General features: G+C 37.6%; 3 protein-coding genes across 3 annotated transcripts; all 3 read right to left on the bottom strand.

Moving 5' to 3' along the window:
• Positions 1 to 6: 6 nt before the first annotated feature.
• Positions 7 to 12814, bottom strand: LOC129094719 (5-hydroxytryptamine receptor 3A-like). The gene is made up of 19 exons (XM_054602981.1): positions 11874 to 12814; positions 11646 to 11694; positions 11117 to 11280; positions 10892 to 10936; positions 10662 to 10768; positions 10040 to 10209; positions 9369 to 9529; positions 8834 to 9044; positions 7678 to 7863; positions 7323 to 7507; positions 5666 to 5729; positions 4956 to 5119; positions 4638 to 4682; positions 4264 to 4370; positions 3746 to 3915; positions 3384 to 3550; positions 2675 to 2885; positions 1537 to 1746; positions 7 to 1401 (listed from the first exon to the last, which is right to left on the bottom strand). The coding sequence occupies exons 1-19, from the start codon at positions 11883 to 11885 to the stop codon at positions 1118 to 1120; spliced, it is 2712 nt and encodes a 903-aa protein (XP_054458956.1). The 5' UTR covers positions 11886 to 12814; the 3' UTR covers positions 7 to 1117.
• Positions 12815 to 12920: 106 nt separating this feature from the next.
• Positions 12921 to 14066, bottom strand: LOC129094489 (receptor-transporting protein 3-like). Its single transcript, XM_054602682.1, has 2 exons — positions 13802 to 14066; positions 12921 to 13455 (listed from the first exon to the last, which is right to left on the bottom strand). Exons 1-2 carry the CDS (start codon positions 13948 to 13950, stop codon positions 13125 to 13127), a joined length of 480 nt encoding a protein of 159 aa, XP_054458657.1. The 5' UTR covers positions 13951 to 14066; the 3' UTR covers positions 12921 to 13124.
• A 1120-nt stretch (positions 14067 to 15186) lies between these two features.
• Positions 15187 to 16972, bottom strand: LOC129094937 (receptor-transporting protein 3-like). Its single transcript, XM_054603246.1, has 2 exons — positions 16732 to 16972; positions 15187 to 16089 (listed from the first exon to the last, which is right to left on the bottom strand). The coding sequence occupies exons 1-2, from the start codon at positions 16878 to 16880 to the stop codon at positions 15750 to 15752; spliced, it is 489 nt and encodes a 162-aa protein (XP_054459221.1). The 5' UTR covers positions 16881 to 16972; the 3' UTR covers positions 15187 to 15749.
• Between the last annotated feature and the right edge of the window lie 2125 nt (positions 16973 to 19097).

The following is a 19097-nucleotide window of genomic DNA, read 5'->3' as shown; positions in this document are numbered from 1 at the left end:
CCCTTCTCCAGTGCTGTTGTGTTGAACCACACGCTTATTTTAATTCATGCTGTTTTATAATTCTGTGACTCAGAACAATTTGTTGGCTGTTGATTTTGAAAGGGAATACATGACTTTTTAAATATTCCGGGTCCGTTTGAAGCATTTCAGAATCACAGATCAAATAAACAACCAATTTTCTTACACTATAAACAGCTACTATAATGTAGTTTTCAGTAGATTTCCTCTTGCTTATTGCTGTATGAATATTGAATGAAAAAACTAAAAATGAAATACATGAAAATTAATTTGCTTTTCAGTTAGGTTATATCTTCTTACCAATACATTTGAAAGTTAGAGTTTCTCAAAGTATGCATCACACACAATACAAAAGGGTCAAAAGAAAACTATATCAATTATATTGGAAAACTTTATTTTGTGCAGGGGGAAACATAGGTAATGCATCAGATTCTCCCCAGCATATATTTACATTCTAATCTGCAGTTTTTACACTTTTCAGTGTGAATAGTTACTCTGCTCTTCAATTATATTAACTTGTTTATTTTAGCGTAATTAGGGATTGTTGGGATTAACCTGTTTTACCGTAACCATGTTTATTTAATTCACTTTTTCACAACTGTAAGAACTTTATTTTATTTTCAAAATTTATGTTTTTCTACAATGGCAGACACAGTTGAGGTGTAACAATACATGTTAATATGAAAATGAAATGCAAAGAAGGAACTGAAACAGTTTATGTTTAGAATATATTTTCTTATAGATCAGGCCCTGTTTCCCAATAAGTTAAGGGTGTTTTCCACTCCTGGGATTTGATACGAGACACTTGCTGAACTATGACCATCAGTGTCATCAAAAGTGTTTTCAGTTAAGATGCTTTTTGGAAACACCGGGCTGAAGAGGTAAAACATGTTTTTCCCAATCATTCTATTCTTAATATGCTTTGGGAAACGAGGCCTGTTAAACAGTGGAGAGGTGTATTGTAACAAAATTACTTTAAAATTAATCAACTGTATGCTTGGTAGTAGTAATTGACAATGACTATGAGAAAGCATGTTAATAAATAGTAATTGAGAAAATGGACCCAAATAGGAAAAGACAAACAAACTCTAAAGTAAAATCAGGACGTGTTGTGTGACTGCATCCAGATAACGATGATGGTAATGAAGCTGACTGATATGAAGAGGATGTAGAGGCCGAACAGCAGGCGGTCTATGATGAATCCCACCTGGATCCACTCCTCCGAGCTCTGGCTTTTACCCAGCCATTGCTTTACCCGAAGGGAGAGGGCCTTGAGATCGCTGGCCAGGCTCCTCAGCTCCTGCGTCGATTTGTCATTATCCAGCGGTCCTTTCTGTTGTGAAACCTCGCTGTCCTCTGCCACCATAGAAGAGACTTTCATTTCTATTGCAGAGGATATAAGGAGGGAGGTGATGGCAACTGGGACTGTTTATATCAACTTGCACAAAGATTTTCTGCAAAATGACTTGAATGCATAGTTTCACCCTATAAAACCACATCCCAACTCTTATATACTACCTTGTGCGGCAGGATTTTGGATGACTGTGTCCTCTCGATCTCTGGGCTTGGGAGGAAGCCGTACCAGGCGGCCCAGGATGTGAATAACAAACACTCTGACCCAATGAGGGACTGGAGAGTAGTGAAGGGAGCCACAAAGCAGGTTTGTGATGATGATAGTCTCCAGTAGACTAGCCACCATCAGAGCCAGGCACATACACAGGAACACATCTGAGATAATAATATAATGGAAATTATTATTATTAATAATAATAATAATAATAATAAGTGCTTTTTAGAATCTTTATTTTACATAGCTGCTTAACGGTCAAAATAAACAAGTTATATCCAGGCAGAATTTTAGAGGAACAGTTTTTAACATCTAGGGGGTTTATTGGCAGATATTAAATATAATTTTCACAACAATGTTTTAATCAGTATATAATCAACTGAAACTAAGAGTTGTAGTGTTTCTGTTAGCTTAGAAAAATGCCATTTATATCTTCCTAGGGATCGGGTCGTCTTCCACAGAGTCTGCCATCTTGTACCGCCTTGTTTCTACAGCATCCCAGAATGTACACTGGCTCTAGTGTATCTGAAGGTAGGGATGCGTTCTGAAACCCAGTATTAACGAGCGCTGGTGCTAAATAATTAAGGACCGTAGTATCGATAAGCCCTGACGTTACTTGTGCTTTTTATTAGTCCTTATAATGTTTTGGTGGCATTTATTATCACACTGCAGTGCGCATTTGCTCTGCTTTCTCTGTCAGGCTGAGCTCCTCCCACTACACATACATAGACACAAACATGTTTTCCAACACACTTGGAAAGGTAGGGGTGAGCTGAGGGGTATTTAGTTTGTTGCAACCTGCCACAAACCACTGGATGCCACTAAAACTTACAAACTTTCTTTAAGTCCAATATTCACTTACCTTTTACCTTTGTTTGAATATCCACTCATCTCAAAATTGAAACATTTCTCATTTTATCTGTTAAATGCTTCACTGTTATCACCAGATAATGGCTAACTTAATTTTTTTGATGCTACCCAGGTAGTGTACAGTTATTTTAAAACTTTTTCACTGAAAACAGCTGCATCATTTACTTTTCTGAATTTTTGGGTTCAAGTGAGTTTTGCACTAGGGTATTGTCAACTGACTTATGAGAGGTATGGTGTTTCCAGTGACAGGCAGCAGGTCGTTCATGATGAGCAGGAAGACGGTGTAGCCCAGGATGAGGGTAATCTTGAACAAGGACCGGTCCACATTCTGAGGAGGCAGCAGGAAGCTGAAGAGGTCCACTGTGATGAGGAAGCAGCTGGGGATCAGCAGGTTCACCACATAGAGGGTGGCCCGGCGCCTCACTGACACCTGTAGCAGTGCCAACAGATAAACAGCTGGTAAACCACACTTCTTAATTTAGATTAGTACAGAACATTTCTGATTGTCTGACAAAATGTTTAGCTGTTTTCTTCAATTTTGTGTATGGCTCTAAAAAGTTTTGTTATGTTTGAAATGCTTAGGAAAATATGATTTGAGTCAAGTTTTGATTTAATTATTGCAAAAGTTGCAAATGCTGGTAAAAAATCATAATAATTAAGAATATCTAGTAAATGAAAGCTACAACAATACATCCAGAACACAGACTGTATATATTAACACAAGACTGTAATGTCAATTTCTGAGGTCAAACACTTATGTTTGGAAAGTTAAATACCTCCAGTACACTTCCTGTAGTAAAATATTTGGTGACATGGACTAAAAGACCTCCCAAAAGATTTTTCAATCCTGCACCTCCTTCTATATCTTCATCTAATCTTTATTGTTGTGTAACATACAATAAGGTTACAGACTACAGTATTTCCTTACAAAGAAGAGCATCTCTTGGTACATTTCTCCATCCGAAGCAGCTTGCAGTATGTATGTCTTCGATGTGAGTCCAATTAGTTCCCACTCACCCATAGTTGTCATCACTTCTTTAGAGTATTTTAATATATCCCCTACAGTTGATGAGAGGTCTATCTGCAAAGACCTCACTGAAATCAAAATATAATATGGTCAATGCTTTGGTGAGATTTGATGCATTTATACAGCCACTAATTACAAAAATGTCCATCTGCACCATTCAATTGACAGAAGTGTATTGAAAAGATGAAAAAAACACATCAATCTGTATATCTTAAGTATTGTATGAATTCAAGGCAATAAGATTTGGATCTGTTTCTACTTACCACGGTGTAAGTAGGAGTTGAAGCTTAAACTACAGGTCTGGATGTCAAATGGAAACTTGTAGATGTCGAGGTTGCAGGAGCTGATCACTTTGACGGGCTGATCATCACTCACCAAGCCGTCAGAATACAGATAACTGTATGGGACGAATGGAGCTGAGTTCTTCTCCATGCTACAGGATGAGAAAAGACATAGAAGCCAGTAAATATGATTGGTAATATCTACTTTCTGTGTAAAAATACGAATGGCTATATTTATAATGTACACACTGCACATAAAGGCCTTCTCAGTAAAGAAAACACATACACATGTACAGCAAGTTTTAAGTTAAACATAAGTTTACGAAGTTTTTTGTTTAGTCTGAAAAAAAGACCCAATTAGTTTTATTAGTTTAAACAATGCCTTTGAGACATAAAGAAGTATTCACCAGTACAGCTCTTATGTGGCAGTCAATCAAAGTCAGGCAATTGACGTGTACAAATTCTACCCACAAATACAGCTGCACTCTAAGGCTACTTACAATTCATTTATGACAATATCTGGTACCCAGAGCAGTTTCCTTGGAATTGTAATCCATGAAGAACCGCACTGTTCTGGGTCCCACTTGACAAACTCATTCTTCCATTTCTGCAGCATGAATCAAACAGATACAACTTTATTCTTTTTGACTTTAAACATTTTAGTTTACCAATGATAAGTTACTTTGATTAGTATTTTTTGGTAGATTATATCATGTAGTATCTAATGTTCTGTTGCTGGTATACAGTAGGATTTGTCCAAAAACTTGATCTATGATCCAAACTGACAACTTCTGTGTTCCATTCAAGGGTGGAGAGAGGTTCAAATGTTATTCTTGCTAGTAACTGAGAAGGTGATTTTAAAGAAAGTACTTACTAAATTCTGCCATATATATGTTTTCAGGAGTTGGGCCTTTTCATCCTGAAAAATAACCAACATTCAGTCGTATGCTTCTTTTCAGACATTTTATTTTATGGAAAGGCAAAATAGATATTGAAAAAAGATGAACTGAAATGATCCTGTTGGCTGGCATAACCATAGTAAAGTTGTTGAACTTAAAAACAAAATCAGTTAAACAAAATCAGTTCAGAACCAGTTATTCATAGGTACATATAAGAAGGCTAGATTACGCTTCAAAGCTATAGAACATGGCCTAATAGTGTGTTGGATTTTGGGTAGTGTACCATCCCTTACCACCCCCAAAATGCCATAAAGGGTAAAGTCAAGGCTGACAATGGTGGGGGTTGACAAGTACATGACAGGTCGAATGTTGCTGAGGTTCAAGACAGGTTGGAGAGCCTCCAGCAGGGAAGGCGGGTCAGGTCGAGAGCAGTTCAGCATGACGGAACTGCAGGAAGCTAAGGAGGAATACAATAATTGTTAGAGTAGATTAGCTGCATCAAAAATTGTATAGTAACTAGTAAAGTAAATGTTCACAAATGTAATTTATGTTAACAACGTTATATTTGCTCAACCTATCACTATATCCTGACAGGAGTACATGAGAAAGGAATCTGTTAAAAAAATCATAAAAATCTAAAATGGCTTTTGAAAAATTTCAACATACCCAAAGAAAAACAGCCAATTAAGGCAGAGGAGTATCTAAAGCAGCTGTCAATCACTGACTATGAAGCTTGTGAACCTAGATTTAACTGTCAAACTATGCAGGGCTGATGGAAATGTTTCCAGAAAAATATTTTTGTGTACTGATAAGCTGTAAAATAAGAAGCTTGCTCTGTCCCCTGGGTGGTGCCTTGTTTTGACTCGACTGTTTGTAACAGCAACTTGATTATACACAGTTTTTTTTACATAGATATGTATATATATATATACGTATAAATATATATATATATATATATATATATATATATATATATATATATATATACTGGAGCTGTACTTACCATGCGTGAGAAGAGAGACGAAGATGAATAGAATCTTAGCAGGCTTGATTTTCAGCGGGCAGCACTAAAAACATTAACATTGGGTCAAAAGCGGTTGTTAGTGTGAGTGGTGTGCTGGGGTTTAGGGCTGTCCTGTAAAGTTGTCTACATACATTTTAGGTGGCCAATAAAGACAAAATATAAGGCAAAACTATACTTTTATTTATTAATGTGAGTGCACTTTAAGACCTAAATCTAAAGTTGAGTTGATTTAAAATGTGGCATGCCAGAAAAGCCTTGAATCGCACAAAGTCACAAAAGTAGGAAACCATTAGAAAATATTCAGATATAATATTATTTTTGTATTTAACCCTCCTGCTTTCATCTTGGGGAATTCTGCATATCCAGATAAAGTTACATACAAGATATTTAGGCTACTTTAAAACTAACTACATGTAGATGGATAAGGGATACAATATATTGCCAAAAGTTTGCGGATGTATGTTGGGTTAGGCTACTTGGTTTTAAGGGACATGCTGATGGAACAGCATTCACTTAAAATTTAGACAACAATGTGCTCCCTGCTTTGTGGCTAATCTCAACCATATCCAAAACCTTTAGGATGACTGCCAAGCCTTATCGCACAATATCAGTGTCTGACCTCGGTAATGCAGCAGTGTTTCAAAATCTTGTGATTGTATGTTCACATTAAAGATGAACCCATACAGATATCATTCCTATACTGACTTAAATAGCTGAATTAAGTATCTGACACCATTATTTTAATAAATAACAATTCAGTACATTTATGTCTATCTATTTTAATTTTTTTTGTTTTTACAAAGTTAGAAAAGCACTTATTCAAGCCTAAAGATGCCCTACACAAGAATAATCCCAGTCACATCCACACATTGAGGCAGACAGCTTATTAATTTAACTCTGGTATCTGTACTTGGTATTGGCCAATACCCAAAGCCAATGTATTGGTATTGGTAACAAGACTGAAAAAGTTGGATCGGTGCATCCCTAGTCCACATACTTTTGGCCATGAAGTGTACCCTTTTTAGTGTACTGATGGATTTGTTCACTCTGTGTGACTCGTGTAATGTTTGTTGCCTTGATTTTTAAAATGGTCTTTAGTTACTTATTTCATAATTTTAAAGATTCGGTATGTGTAATAGCAATCTACAATAGAATATAGGATTGAAAACTGGCATTTAATTGAATAAATAAATAAGAAAATAATTGGAACATGATTATTATATTTGAAATGAATGTCAATCGAAAACTGAAAGAATCTTTTCAAGTAATTTTATTTGGAATACAATGTTTTCCTCCATTTTAGAATGGCACAATATAACACAGAAGGCTTAGAACTACATCTAATTAATGTAATATATTTAATTTAATTAAATAGGGATAATAGGATCATTTGTGATTATAATTAACACAATAACTTTAGAGTATGTAAAAATGTATTGGCTCCAAACAAAACAACAAAAATATTCAAATTCAACATACTTTTGAGTTACTAGCTACATAATTGGAGCCCATTAAAACAGACAGCAGTTGTCTACAGAGTGTATGAGTTAGCCCAGATAATGATGATGGTAATGAAGCTGACTGATACGAAGAGGATGTAGAGGCCGAACAGCAGGCGGTCTATGATGAAACCCACCTGGATCCACTCCTCTGAGCCCTTGCTTCCACTCAGCTGCTGCTCCACCTGGAGGCGGATGGCCTGGAGGTTCTTGCGAAGGCTCTTCAGCTCCTGAAGGGCCTTGTCCTCCACCACCAGCCCCATCTCCTCTGCAAACTCATCATCAGGTTTTTGCTGTGCCACCACAGCATTGGGTTTCATATCTAGTTTTCAAAGGAAAAAAGTTTAAATAAAAAAAAAGATATTATTACATCTACTCCTACAGTGTGTGAATGTGTATGAGCAATCATACTGATCCATCTGAATTACTTTGCACAGTATATCAAGTCATATTCTGTAATATAACATTTCAAAATTTAGTATATTTAACCACCTGAATCTCTTGGTCCTTTAGTCTTCAGATGCAGGCAAACAAGACGGCCCAGAATTTGGAGAACAAGCACTTGAATCCAGGTGGGGACTGGAGAGAAGTCAGCAGAGCCACACAGCAGGTTGGTGATGAGGATAGTCTCCAGTAGACTGGCCACCATTAGAGCCAAGCAGAGAGAGAAGAACACATCTGCCAGAGAGAGAGACCGGGGAGAGGGGTAAGAATGTTGTTTTTATTATTTACTGTAAATCATACAGAGGACATATGCCTATGCTGGTAAAAAAATGAAAACCTCCCTGTACCCCTTTTGGAAATTCATATGTACATTCTACGTAAATCTGAACATTGTTTGCCCAAAGTATCTGTTTTTGGAATTAGGAATGGAAATCAAAATTGCAGCCGATTTGAACGATTGTCCACAATACCTACTCATGTGCATAAGATCTTTGATTTTTCTGCAATGAAAACCTGTAATCTCGTTAAATGTGAGCAAACGGTCCACTGAGGACCACGGATAGACATCTCATCTGCAGGGTGAAATTAAGGTTGAAGAACTGTGAGGAACTTTTAACTGCTTATGAAACAGTCTCAATTTAATAGTGATGCTTCTATATGAACATCATAAGTAAGCAAGACAATCAACGAGAAGACCGTCCATTTCTATATAGTCTTATCTGACCCAGATCCGACTTTGCTGCTGCCTTCGACCTGAAGTCGGAAGCTCCGGCGGGAGGAAGGGAGCTCATTGCCCCGGAGAAGAGTCTCACCCTCCGGCCACAAGTAAAGCTTCGGTGCCAAAATCAACACAAAATGAATGGTCCTTGTAGTAGCTTTACTTGAACAGGTGGAATGAATGAGGGATGATAGCTTTTCCGCAAAGTAAAATTTTGCTTTAGACTCATGCAGTATATATTGGCTATGCTAATATGTAATAGAGAAGGTGCATCATCATTATTTCATTGTTTACACTTTTGACCACAAGATAGGCAGTATACACTGCTCATGCAGCAGCTCATATACTCATTCAAACAATGAATGATGCTCCTCAGTAACAACTAGAGCAACAGCAGAATACAACAAACACATTTAAGAGCAAGCTGCAGATGTCACGGATTTCAGTACATACAGAGAACCTTTGCTGAACCTTAATAACACTCACTTATTAGAGGTATGGTGTTTCCGGTGATGGGCAGCAGGTCGTTCATGATGAGCAGGAAGACAGTGTAGCCCAAGATCAGTGTCATCTTGAAGGAGGAACGGTCCACATTCTGGGGAGGCAGCAGGAAACTGAAGAGGTCCACTGTGATGAGGAAGCAGCTGGGGATCAGGAGGTTCACCACATAGAGAGTGGCCCGGCGCCTCACTAACACCTGCAAAAGTCAGATGCAAAAAACATTGTTAGGTACCCATTCTGTGCAAATTTTAAATTGAGCATTTAGACTTTTTTTGCTGTGAAATATTGCTGTCACAACTCCATGTCCACATACAGTATCTTTACATAAAGTACACAGTAAGGATTTGAATGGGACTTATATTTATAATAGGATGAACGAAAGTTAAACGGACAGAATGATAAAGTAAATTAAGAAATTTCACAACATAGGTTTGCGGGCTTCAAACCCAATACACTCTTAATCTGAGACTGAAATGCAATATAAGGTGCAATATCTGCAATTTACAGACAATCAACCCACATGAAATATAAGCTTATCAATGTCATTATTATCAGATTGTCCGCTGTCTTTGAAGGAGGTGATTTCCAGCAGCTCCCACTCCCCCATGGTGGTCATCACCTTCTTGGAGAGCTCTGTTATCATATTTGCCCTCCTCCCCAGGGAAATCTGTATGTCATGCGCTGGGAGGAGAGGAATAGAGAAACATAATATTCTGTAAAGTCAAGGTCACTTAACATATCCACATGACATTGCAGAAATATAGGAATACATAGTTAAAAAACCCAATATATATTATTTAGATCTTATTCACATTTGTTGTCTGTAACAAGCTTATCACTGTAAACTTCTAATGAAAAGTGCAATAGATATTCCTCCCTCCCACATGGTCATTAGACATCCCATCTCTGAGGTCAATCCATTTGCAATACCTCTAAAATAGCAGGTGCCATGGTGCACCTACAATAAAACGTTGTCCAGCACACATCACACAATATTCTTGTTAAAAAGCACCCTTAGTTGTACTGAAATAGATTTTGACAGCATTAAAGTTAAACATGCATTACTGCTCACAAAAGGGACAACGATGACTTACTGCCTCTTACATTTATATTTCTTGGTTGTTTTTGTCCAAGCACAGCATGCAAAAGTCTATAAAGACAGGAAACAAGACATTTGGTGAAGTGCCTTACCAACGTGGAGATAGGAGTTGAAAGTCATAGTGCAGTTCTGTATATCGAAGGGGAAGGTATAGATATCGAGGTTACAAGAGCTGACAACTTTGACTGGTAGAGCATCGTGCACCATACCACTGCTATACAGGTACACATATGGGACATGGGGGGCTGTGTTTTCATCCATACTGCAAGACAGGAACAAGCAGAGGAGTTATGAGTGAAACACCTGTAAAATTACACAATGGCACCTCTAATTTACAAAAATAACAAAAAACAAAAAGCAAAACAATTTCATCCTTCTAACAAATATTGCCTGTTTCGCCACATCCTGAAAACACATAAATTAATTACTCTGTTGTGTGACATTTTCCTTCATGACAGCGAACATGTGCATTGCAGTGTATTTTGAGTTAATTCCAAATACATCGTGCTGCGTCTGGAAACACTCTCGAGACCACCAATTGTGTATTAATCCACGGCTGAATATAGTCCTTAAAAATGCACTATTTACTCCTGTTTGATTACCATTTGGTAAAAGCTACTGTGCTCAGCGGGTTTGGGAATTTATTTAGCCATTTGAAAAACATGTCTAACATGGTTTAGTTTTACATAATATATATAAATAATATATACTCACAATTCATTGATAACAATATCTGGCACCCAAAACAGGGTTCTGGGAAGAGAAATCTTGTCAGTGCCGCACTGGATTGGGTCCCAGCTGACAAACTCGTTCATCCACCACTAAAACCAAAAAGCTAGTGTCAGTGCACAGAGCACGTCGTATAAGTAATAATCACGTCATTCACAAAAAATAATCCCACAATTACAGAGCGAGAAACGAACATGGATGATTGCAGTACATACATAATTAAGCCAAAGGAAAGTGAGCAAGAGTTGAGCCTTTTCATCCTGGAAGACAAGAAAACCTGCTTTAAGACACAAAAACAATGACAGTGTTTCTAATGTGTTTTTTGGGGACCAACTGATTCCTCAAGGAAGTCTTAGTGGAGGCCAGAGATATAATGAAGAGGTTTAATCAGTATACAGTATAATGCTACTTATTCTTATCTACTGAGAGCTGAAACATACCACTCCTAGTATCCCATACATGGTGAAGTATGTACTGACGTTAGTGTAGGTTGTCATGTTCATGACGGGTCGTATGGAGCTCAGGTTAAACAATGGCCTCAGAGCTTCCAGCAGGGCTGGTTGGTTCGGCTGAGAGCAGTTCACCTGGATGGCACTGCACACAGCTGACGGGAAGATTCAAAAATTAAAAATCCAGTCATAAACATGCTCTGGCTTACTTTCAACAAATCAGCTGACCTGCAACTAACAAAATGGATAAAAAAAATAAGGGGTGGTCTCAACATTAGTTAACAGTAATCATTGGGATTTATATTAACTAATTTCCAATTTAATGCAGAACACAAAAAAATTAAGTTTTCCGGTACACAATATTGCACATAGGCTACATTATAAGTTGTATAAGTGACCATGCAGTGCACATTCTCCATAGCTGTTTCATTCTATATAACCTTGTCGGTTATCTCCTTTGCAAAAAACTTGTGATATGAGCATGCCTAATATTCAATATTGTGCTGACCAAAAAGCTTACCTGGCATAAGAATGAGAAGCATGACCAGGTTGACTGACGAAGGGAGCCACTAGAATCACACAACAATTACAAAAAATGTTTTAATTTAAGCAACTAAACTGTTAATTCTGGATTGTTTAAGAAAAAGGTTATCAGTTACAGAAAAGATGCAACCAATAACTGATACTGTATTTAGTCTCTGAAATACATCATAACATACAGCATATGCACCAGGAGAAGATACATTACCTTTGGTGTCATGATGGCAAGAGATAAATCTTTATCTTTCTACAGTCGTCCGATTAAAGCCGATTCTTCAGTATCACATGTTTGGAGAACACACAGATTAATCATCAAACTGATTTATTGGAACATCTGCTTTTAGTTGTTAATTGTATGAACAGGACAGTTGCCTGTCCATAAATAACCATAATCAGACAGAAAAAGTATTTCCCTCCACTTACCTGGCAAAGTCACTCTTGCGAGACTAAATTCAGCCTTAGTGGCCGATATATATATAGTGCCAGTGTAAACCAAGCGTGATGTAGACAAACCCATGGCAAATGAAGTGGGATATGTAAAGCTCTTCTCGGCAGCTACTTTCCCTGTCTGTGGTTTCATACAAAACAAAGACAATCCAATAATGTATTCTACCAGAATGTGTGACATGCAGACTGACTACAGTGGCATCAGTGTCACACCTGCTGGTCATACGCAAATAAACAGTGGATGGCCTGTGAGAAACATGTGTCCTCCGGTGTCCCCCTAAACCTCCTGCCAACCAAATGTTTTTCATTTTATATTAAAGTTGTCAGTCAAAATGGACCAGGCTATTGCAGTGGTGTTCCCGTCTGTCACGTACAGGCACCACCTCTATGGCACACATTTCCTGTGGGCTATAGACCTGTTACCACCTAGCTGCGACATGCATAAAAAAGAATAAACCTACTGTATGAATAATATCCCCTTTTCTACATTTCACCTGCTCATGTCCAGATATAACATTTGATATTTAAGTATTGTACTGTTTACAGAGTATTTTACCTTAGCAACCCCTTTATACATACTTTCAATGTCAAAATTCAATGGCACGTCTCCGTCTTCTCATTTAGTGCCTTTTTAAATAATAAATAAATCAGACGACTTTTTTGAGAAAAAAATACCCTCAGTACAAATCACAAGATTATAATTTAGATTATATTTGTATACACTTTATTTATCCATGACATTTCTGATGATAAGAAGGCTTGTTTAATGCTTTGCAGCAGATACATTCATATTTTAAAGACCACTGACTACCAACAAGACTCCCCGAAATGTTTACATGCAAATGATTACTAATAAATGATAGAGGGCACAATACAATGACATATTAAATAAATACAATCATCATTGTATTATGTAATTAATGATTTGCTTATATAAATTAAGGCATTAAAGGCTGAGACAAATATTATTATTTTCAATTAACATAAAGGCTAGCTTTAAAACAACTCAAGCTCAATTCCTTGTACAGATGCCTAGACGACAGGCTTCACAGTGAGCAGGCTCATGTGGACTTTTGACTTCCAGGCTTACAAAAGGCTTGCTTGTTTTGCCCAGGTTTTCATGGTAGCATTTTATTCTTATCTTCTCCATCAGATTCTCCAGGATGATGTCGATGTTCTCGGAGGCGATGCTGGGCTTTTCCATTGGGGCGTCGCTGCACCTCTTGCAGTTCTGACGAAAGGGCCTCACCTTGACCACGCCCTGACTGTTTGACAGGTGCATGTGGAAAACCACCATCACCCGGTTGGAAGGCCAGGTTCTTCCACACAGAGTGCATTTGAACCTTGAAAATGACAGAGGACCCAAGTTAAAGAAAGTCTGAACTGGCCCATTATTTCTTCCTTCAATATAGCTCTAAAATAATCAAGCTTGTGTAATACTGGTCATGGCATTAACATTAACAACATGAATTTCCATCAGCCTAAGCTGACCCTAACATTTAGAGGTATACATTGTGCACCAGTTTTGGTCCCCAAATCATTTTGTCATATTTTGTCAACATAACTTAAGTATTACAAGTACATGCCAAATGTATCTCCTGAACCATCATTTATATGAAGTAAAGATATACAATACTGTATATACACATGACAACACTACACTAATTAACAGTAGTCCAACTTACTGACCTGGCACCTGTGTTCCGGATGTACTGCTCCCAGCCTGGGTTTGGACAGTCAGGCACAAGATTTTCATCAAACTCCAGACGCCAGGAGTCTCCTTGTTTAAGATTCTTTGCTGTTATCTCGAAGAGACGTGTCCACTCTGGCTGCTCCATCCTGTCGGTATCAGTGGTGCTGGTGGCTGAAGAAGAGACAAAACACTGACAGCTGATCTGCACTGTATACAAACAACTTGTGAGAATGACGTATAATGCCTCGGTTGAGAGACTGACTCTACCAATAGAGAGTTCAAGGAAAATGAAAGTTAAAAGTACTGTGACTCTACCAATAGAGAGTTCAAGGAAAATGAAAGTTAAAAGTACTGTGACTCTACCAATAGAGAGTTCAAGGAAAATGAAACTTAAAAGTACTGTGACTCTACCGATAGAGAGAAAACGAAACTTAAGAGTTGCAACCCAGTTTCCTTAACTTTCGTGTCTAGTTTTTTACTAATACTGGAGTGGGGAATGACAAGTTTGAAAGGCTAGGGTGTTTTATGTCTTCTGCGTTGAAGATGAAAACATATGCTTATATTTACCATATCTTTATACAAATAGATGGTATCATTTTCCAGAATTAATTTTCCTTTAATGCAGATGATCCACTGTCATTCTCGTTTCCTATAGAGAAAGTAGCTCGTCGAACATATCTACATCCTTCGGAAATGGTTTCATTTTAACTAAATTTGTACAGTATATAAACAGGTGACTCTACCAATAGAGTGTTAATGGACAATGAAACTTACAAAATGTAAATCTGTGTTCTTTAAGTTGCAGGTCAAGATTTGCACTGGGAATTGAATGCGTAATGACCAGTTTGTATTGATTGGTCACATGTTAAGCATATACAAAATTATTAGTAGATGATCTTATTTCTGTGTGGTCTATTTATACACTGAAATGAAGAGAAGGGTAACCCCATCTAAAGAAAAAGTTACAGATTTGTGTGTGATTTACTAATATATCACACAAAATAATGTGATTAGTGTAGACCAACTGAAATACGATCGCTGCCTTTGTGTTTCTTAAAATCTTCAGAGCACTCACTAGTGAAGGACTGCAGGAGAAATGAAACTGAAATGTTTTCTTGTTGTATACACTGCCTCTTGCTGGTGATACGCTGCCATGTCTTCAACCTATGTATGCACTGCATGTAATATCTTTCTTATTTACAGTCTATGGTAATATCACATTTCTAAAATTCTTACCAGCACATGTCCAAATAATTATTCTAATATTTATATATTCCACTGTTCATATATCAGTGTACCTTAGTGATTCCTTTATATAAATAATAAATAACTTAGAAGAATTTATTTGAAAATAAGAAACACCCACGCTACAAATCACAAATATGTTTGGTTAATTGTATGCAATCACATTTATTTATCACATTTCTTTTTGTAAGAAAGCTGTTTTAATGCTTTTGAGCAGACAAATTCATATTTTAAAGAAAAATAAAAACAGGAAGAAACCGAGAGGAATATATATGAAAGCTTATATGCACTTGATTATCATATGAAAATGATGGAAGCAACACAATGTAACAGAATGACAGGAGGTGAAGTCTTATACAACTGATGCTTATTCAATATGAGCTTAGGCATAAAAACACTCGCGACAGCCCAAAACCCTCACACACACACGCACACACATATATTTATATACAGTACCAGTCAAAAGTTTGGACACACCTTCTCATTCAACTACTTTGAAGAATCTAAAATAAAATAAATATTCTGGTTTGTTGAGCATTTGTTTGTTTACCACATAATTCCATATGTGTTCCTTCATAGTTTGGATGTCTTCAATATTAATCTACAATGTATAAAAAAAAATAACCGTAACTTTTGACTGGTACTGTATATATATATATATATATGTGTGTCCATACAACTTTTTTTTTTTTTTTTATGTTAAAAAGACCGATTTTTTGGACAAATGCCTTGCATGCAGGCCTCACAGTGAGCAGGCTCATGTGGCATTTTACCATCAAATCTTTTGAAAGGCCTGTTCTTTTTGCCCAGGTATTCATTGTAGCATTTTATTCTTATTTTCTCAACAAGATTCTTCAGAAGGGTTTTGGTGTTCTCTGAGTCGATGCTGGGCTTCTCCATTGGGGCGTCGCTGCAGATCTTGCAGTTCTGACGGAAGGGCCTCACCTTGACAACACCCCGACTGTTTGACAGGCGCATGTGGCAGGCAACCCTCACATTGTTAGAAGACCAGCCTCTTCCACACTCGGTGCAATTGTACCTTGAAAAAGACAGAGGCCCTTTAACAAAATGACAACCATCCAAAGTTACACTGGAAACTCAAGCAATAGCTATAAAATAATTTGGAAGCAACGATGCTATGGGAGAGGAAATTATATATTTGGGTAAGATGTCTGTTGAACAATCCTAATTATTGACTCATAACCGTGTTAGACTGAAGCCAGTACAACAGGTGAAATAGGAGGGGAGAGACATTTGACACCTCTTTCCTGTATACAAACAACTTGTGAGAATGACGTATAATGCCTCGGTTGAGAGACTGACTCTACCTCTTTGCTGTTTACCGAATGAAACCAAGATCTTTGTTCTGACATGTAAATTATTTCTGTCAATGTAACTCTAACCCAGCTTTTGTTACAGTTGGCATTACATTAACATACATGTATATCCTTAACCCTAACATTTATCAAACCAACTTATTACCCTAAAATGTAATGGTTTACAATGTGGAGAACAGTTTTTGAGGAACTACAATGTGATTTTGGTCAACAAAACATAGTGCATGTACATAGCACAAACCTTAATAAACCTAATGTATCCAACTATAAAAAAAATGTAACCTAACATATACCATACATAAACGTGCAAACTACAGTATTTAACAGTAGTCCAACACACTGACCTTGCACTGGTGCTAACAATACACTTCTTCCAGCCCGGTGTTTGGCAGTTAGGCATAAGACTTTCATCAAACTCCAGACGCCAGGAGTCTCCTTGTTTAAGATTCTTTGCTATTATATCGAAGAGACGTGTCCACTCTGGCTGCTCCATCCTGTCGGTATCAGTGGTGCTGGTGGCTGAGAGGAGACAAAACACTGACAGCTGATCTGCACTGTATACAAACAACTTGTGAGAATGACGTATAATGCCTCGGTTGAGAGACTGACTCTACCAATAGAGAGTTCAAGGAAAATGAAACTAAAAGTATAGTGACTTTACCAATAGAGATTTCGAGGAAAATAAAACTTTAAAGTACCTCGACTCTACCAATAGAGCACTTGAGGAAAATTTTATTTAAAAGTGAAAACTTGGTTTTATTAAGTTTCGGGTCTAGTTTAACATTACATTACATTACATTACAGTCATTTAGCAGACGCTTTTATCCAAAGCGACTTACAGGAAGTGTATTCAACATAGGTATTCAAGAGAACTACTAGTCACCAGAAGTCATAAGTGCATCTCCTTTCTTAAACAAGCATCTTAAAGCATAAGCCAGAGCAAAAGTATAGTGCAGAGGCAAATTACTACGAAAACAATAATTGCAACAGACTAATACGAATATAATAAGTGCTACAAACTACTACGAATAGGATAAGTGCAGTAAACGAATACGAATTCAATAAGTGCTACGAGGAAGGCTCAGGGTAGTACTTCTTGAAGAGGTGAGTTTTCAGCCTGCGCCGAAAGATGGGCAGCGACTCTGCTGTCCTGACGTCAGTGGGGAGTTCATTCCACCACTGAGGGGCCAGGACAGAAAGAAGCTGTGACCGGGTGGATCGGCCGCAGGGACCTCTGAGCGACGGGGCAACCAATCGCCCCGAGGCAGCAGAGCGAAGTGGTCGGGCGGGGGTGTAGGGCTTGACCAAGGCCTGGAGATAGGAAGGAGCTGTTCCTTTCACTGCCCTGTAGGCTACCACCAGAGTCTTAAACTGGATGCGAGCTCTTACAGGGAGCCAGTGTTAACACTATGACTGGAAAGGGGAATGACAATTTTGTTAGACTTGGGTGTTCCATGTCTTCCGTGTTGCAGGAGATGAAACATATACTTATATGTACTTAATTTTTATTCAAATAGATGGGTTCATTTTGCAGACGTAAATTGAATAGCTTTGATCCCTTGTCATCATCATTTCCCTATAGAGACAGTAGCTCGTCAAACATTTCTATCCATCTTTCCTGTGCATGGTTTCATTTTAACTTTATCTCCAATTTTAACTTCTGTTTTATGATGAAAATTCATCATAAACAACAGATTACAAGTGTTTATATGATGCCAATATAATAGCTGCCCTTGTTGTTAAACACCTTTTTCCTAATCTTAATAATCCGTGTAGGAACTACAGGGGTCGGTGTTTAACATTAAACAATATACCTTCAATCGTTTTAATGAGAGCGATTCATGTAGACACTTTTCAGGGGCTCATTATAACAAACACTAAGATCTAATGGCTCATTTAACCTCATATGCAGCTTTAATGTTACAACAGCGAGTAACTCGATTTCTGCTAATTGTAATCGTCCCTCGTCTGTAGATAATGACGATCAATACTGAATGTAATGTGTGTGCAATGTTTACCCCTCTGGCTTTTTGACAGGAGAACAAAATACCTGCAATTCAAAATTAGTCCCTTTAATTATTCCAATAAATCTTCATATCGATATGAACCAGAGTGTTGGATTTGTGTTCGCTGGTTTTAGATTACCTGTGCATATGATTAGTAAGAGTAGATGTTGCTAAGGGAAAATGATATTATTATGCAAATAGTTTAAATTGGCCTATATATACCTGATAAAATACCTTTTCCATTTAATATGTGTGATTTGAATCAAACCATCTTATCTGCAACAAAGCAAGTAAAAATGGGATCATGGAGAGCATGGGGAGGATGACCCAGGAGAGTTCTACCCCCTGCTTTTAAAGCTGGAGACTGATTTTAAATCCAGAAAGGAGCCTTGATTTGCTTCTGATTTGGCTTTGGTTGATGAGGCCTTGGAATCGGAGCAGTTCAGAAACCATGATGAAGAAGCCAACCCTGAGGTGATACCACTCCATGTGGGGTTAAAGGAAAAAGAGTGAATGAAAGAAATGGTGAAGATAATAGTGACATTTTAGAAAAACGAGACAATCAAAGGCTTTGAAAGCCTGAGAAAGAAAAAGTGTGAACAACGACATAATTGATTCCAACTGACAGACAATTGGAAAAAAAAAACCAATGAGAAAAGTTCTAGCATACAGTACCAGTCAAAAGTTTGGACACACCTTCTCAT

The sequence above is a fragment of the Anoplopoma fimbria genome, chromosome 8 (assembly GCF_027596085.1).
Source record: "Anoplopoma fimbria isolate UVic2021 breed Golden Eagle Sablefish chromosome 8, Afim_UVic_2022, whole genome shotgun sequence".
Classification (NCBI taxonomy): Eukaryota; Metazoa; Chordata; class Actinopteri; order Perciformes; family Anoplopomatidae; genus Anoplopoma; species Anoplopoma fimbria.
This window is presented reverse-complemented; position numbering and strand designations above follow the sequence as displayed.

Coding starts and splice junctions, on each gene's coding strand:
- LOC129094937 (XM_054603246.1), bottom strand. CDS start 16,880: ATGGAGCAGCCAGAGTGGACACGTCTCTTCGATATAATAGCAAAGAAT. Junction 16,090..16,731: donor ATTGTTAGCACCAGTGCAAG/GTCAGTGTGTTG, acceptor GTCTTTTTCAAG/GTACAATTGCACCGAGTGTG.
- LOC129094489 (XM_054602682.1), bottom strand. CDS start 13,950: ATGGAGCAGCCAGAGTGGACACGTCTCTTCGAGATAACAGCAAAGAAT. Junction 13,456..13,801: donor ATCCGGAACACAGGTGCCAG/GTCAGTAAGTTG, acceptor GTCATTTTCAAG/GTTCAAATGCACTCTGTGTG.
- LOC129094719 (XM_054602981.1), bottom strand. Junction 9,530..10,039: donor CAACTCCTATCTCCACGTTG/GTAAGGCACTTC, acceptor CTCTCCTCCCAG/CGCATGACATACAGATTTCC. Junction 4,371..4,637: donor CATATATATGGCAGAATTTA/GTAAGTACTTTC, acceptor TTCATGCTGCAG/AAATGGAAGAATGAGTTTGT.